We start from the raw sequence: 1,862 nt of genomic DNA, 5'->3' as shown, positions 1-1,862 counted from the left end.
TAAGTTCGTGAACAAAAATGAGTAGCATTTTCTTCCTTGAATACTTATTTGGGTGAGAAAAACTAATTAATAGAGATTCCACCAAAAATACCTAAAAAATCTTTTTGAGGCCTTAAAAGTAAAAAAATGGAAATGCAGCCCTTTTATGATTTAGGTTTTTATAAAATAATCAGATCTAAAAATTAACTCTGAATAATTTCATTCGCCTTGTTATTTATTAGAAATCTCAGTGCATATTTTTCTGTGGAATTGTGAAGACAACAAGATGAATAAATTAAAAAATTTTCTGATTGTTTTTCTTATTATTTCCGAATTTCAATATTCAAAGTGTAAGAAAAAACATATTTTGGTAGAAGTAACCCTGCAACTCATGACTTTGACTTTACTCTTACTTTAAGGTTACAAATGGATTTCTTTAAAATCTGGAGATAAATTACCCGAAAATGCTGTTTCAATCGCTGGAAGTGATAGTAAATATGTTGGTAGGACAAAATATTTAAACACTATGCAACTGGCAGAAATTTCTACGGGCTCTTATCGAGATTCGGTAGAGCATGCTACCCTTATACTTTACTCTAGTAAAATAGTTCGACATCAGTTTGAAGTGTTAGTTGCCACCGGAAAATGTGAGTGGATTTTTTTTGATAAAAATCATATCCCGGAAAATATTGTTCGTGGAGGAACTTCTTGGAATTTAGAGCCTGTTTTTGTTGGACGAGAACTTGGATCCATTGTATCGATTTTTGTAACTTTGAACAAAAAGCAATCATTTCCTCAATATCCTTATCCTGTTAGTAATAGTCCTTTCTATAATCTGGAAGTATTAATCTGTGACAGTAACCACAAATGGATTGATGCAACTTCATCAAGTGTTCCTGAAAATAGTATTAGAATAGGAAACGATGATGGTTATGTGGCTCGCTTACTTGGACCTAATCTTCATGTTCCAGGAATTGTTTATCCTAAATCAAATCAAACTTCAATATGGTATAAGAACAATAAACTTGAATCGTTTAATATTGAAGTTCTAGTTGGTGAACCAAAACAATATAAATGGAAAAATATGAAACCGAAAACTGGAATTCCAGAGAATGCAGTTGTTTGTGGTGTATCAGATAACCAAGAATTGACTTATATTGCTAAAACATGTGATATTTATGGTGAAATAAAAGTGTTTCCTATAACATTTTCTGAAACTAATTACATCGATGGTATATTTAAAATTTTAGTTGATACCATTAACACGTAATAATTTAAATAAAAATTTGTTTGCGTTAATTTTGCTGTGAGCTACATATTTTTTAAGCAATAAAGCCACATTGAAGCCACGTTTAGTTATTTTTTTTTCATTTACAACATCAACCATCAGCCATTAACCATTAACCATTAACCATTAACCATTAACCATTAACCATTAACCATTAACCATTAACCATTAACCATTAACCATTAACCATTAACCATTAACCATTAACCATTAACCCTCTGTCGGCACACGGGTGCGAATTTGGCAAGACAAAAATAAAAAAATAAGGATTTTTCAAAAAAGTGGTCACAAAAAAGTCTCTTATAACGGTGAAAATATATTTTTTTGGAATTGTAAATACAATATTCAAATTCCTCGGAAAATTCTACATCAATTTCATGTATGATTCTCTATAAAATATTGAGATTGAAAAAAGTTCTAGCGACGTGAAAAAGTACAAACCAAATTCGTACCCGTGTGCCTATCACGTAACAAAAAAGAGGTGTGCCTACAGAGGGTAAACCATTAACCATTAACCATTAACCATTAACCATCCTTTCAAATGCACCGAATGCAACACTTCAAACATACTCTTCTTACTGTATAGGTGATTCCC

The 1,862-nt window shown here is 31.1% G+C and overlaps 1 protein-coding gene across 1 annotated transcript; it reads left to right on the top strand.

Annotated features, from left to right (window-relative positions):
* The first annotated feature begins 241 nt into the window (after positions 1-241).
* Positions 242-1,372, top strand: LOC129911774 (uncharacterized). The gene is made up of 2 exons (XM_055989688.1): positions 242-329; positions 399-1,372. Exons 1-2 carry the CDS (start codon positions 266-268, stop codon positions 1,247-1,249), a joined length of 915 nt encoding a protein of 304 aa, XP_055845663.1. The 5' UTR covers positions 242-265; the 3' UTR covers positions 1,250-1,372.
* Positions 1,373-1,862: the final 490 nt, after the last annotated feature.

The sequence above is a fragment of the Episyrphus balteatus genome, chromosome 2 (assembly GCF_945859705.1).
Source record: "Episyrphus balteatus chromosome 2, idEpiBalt1.1, whole genome shotgun sequence".
NCBI lineage: Eukaryota > Metazoa > Arthropoda > Insecta > Diptera > Syrphidae > Episyrphus > Episyrphus balteatus.
This window is presented reverse-complemented; position numbering and strand designations above follow the sequence as displayed.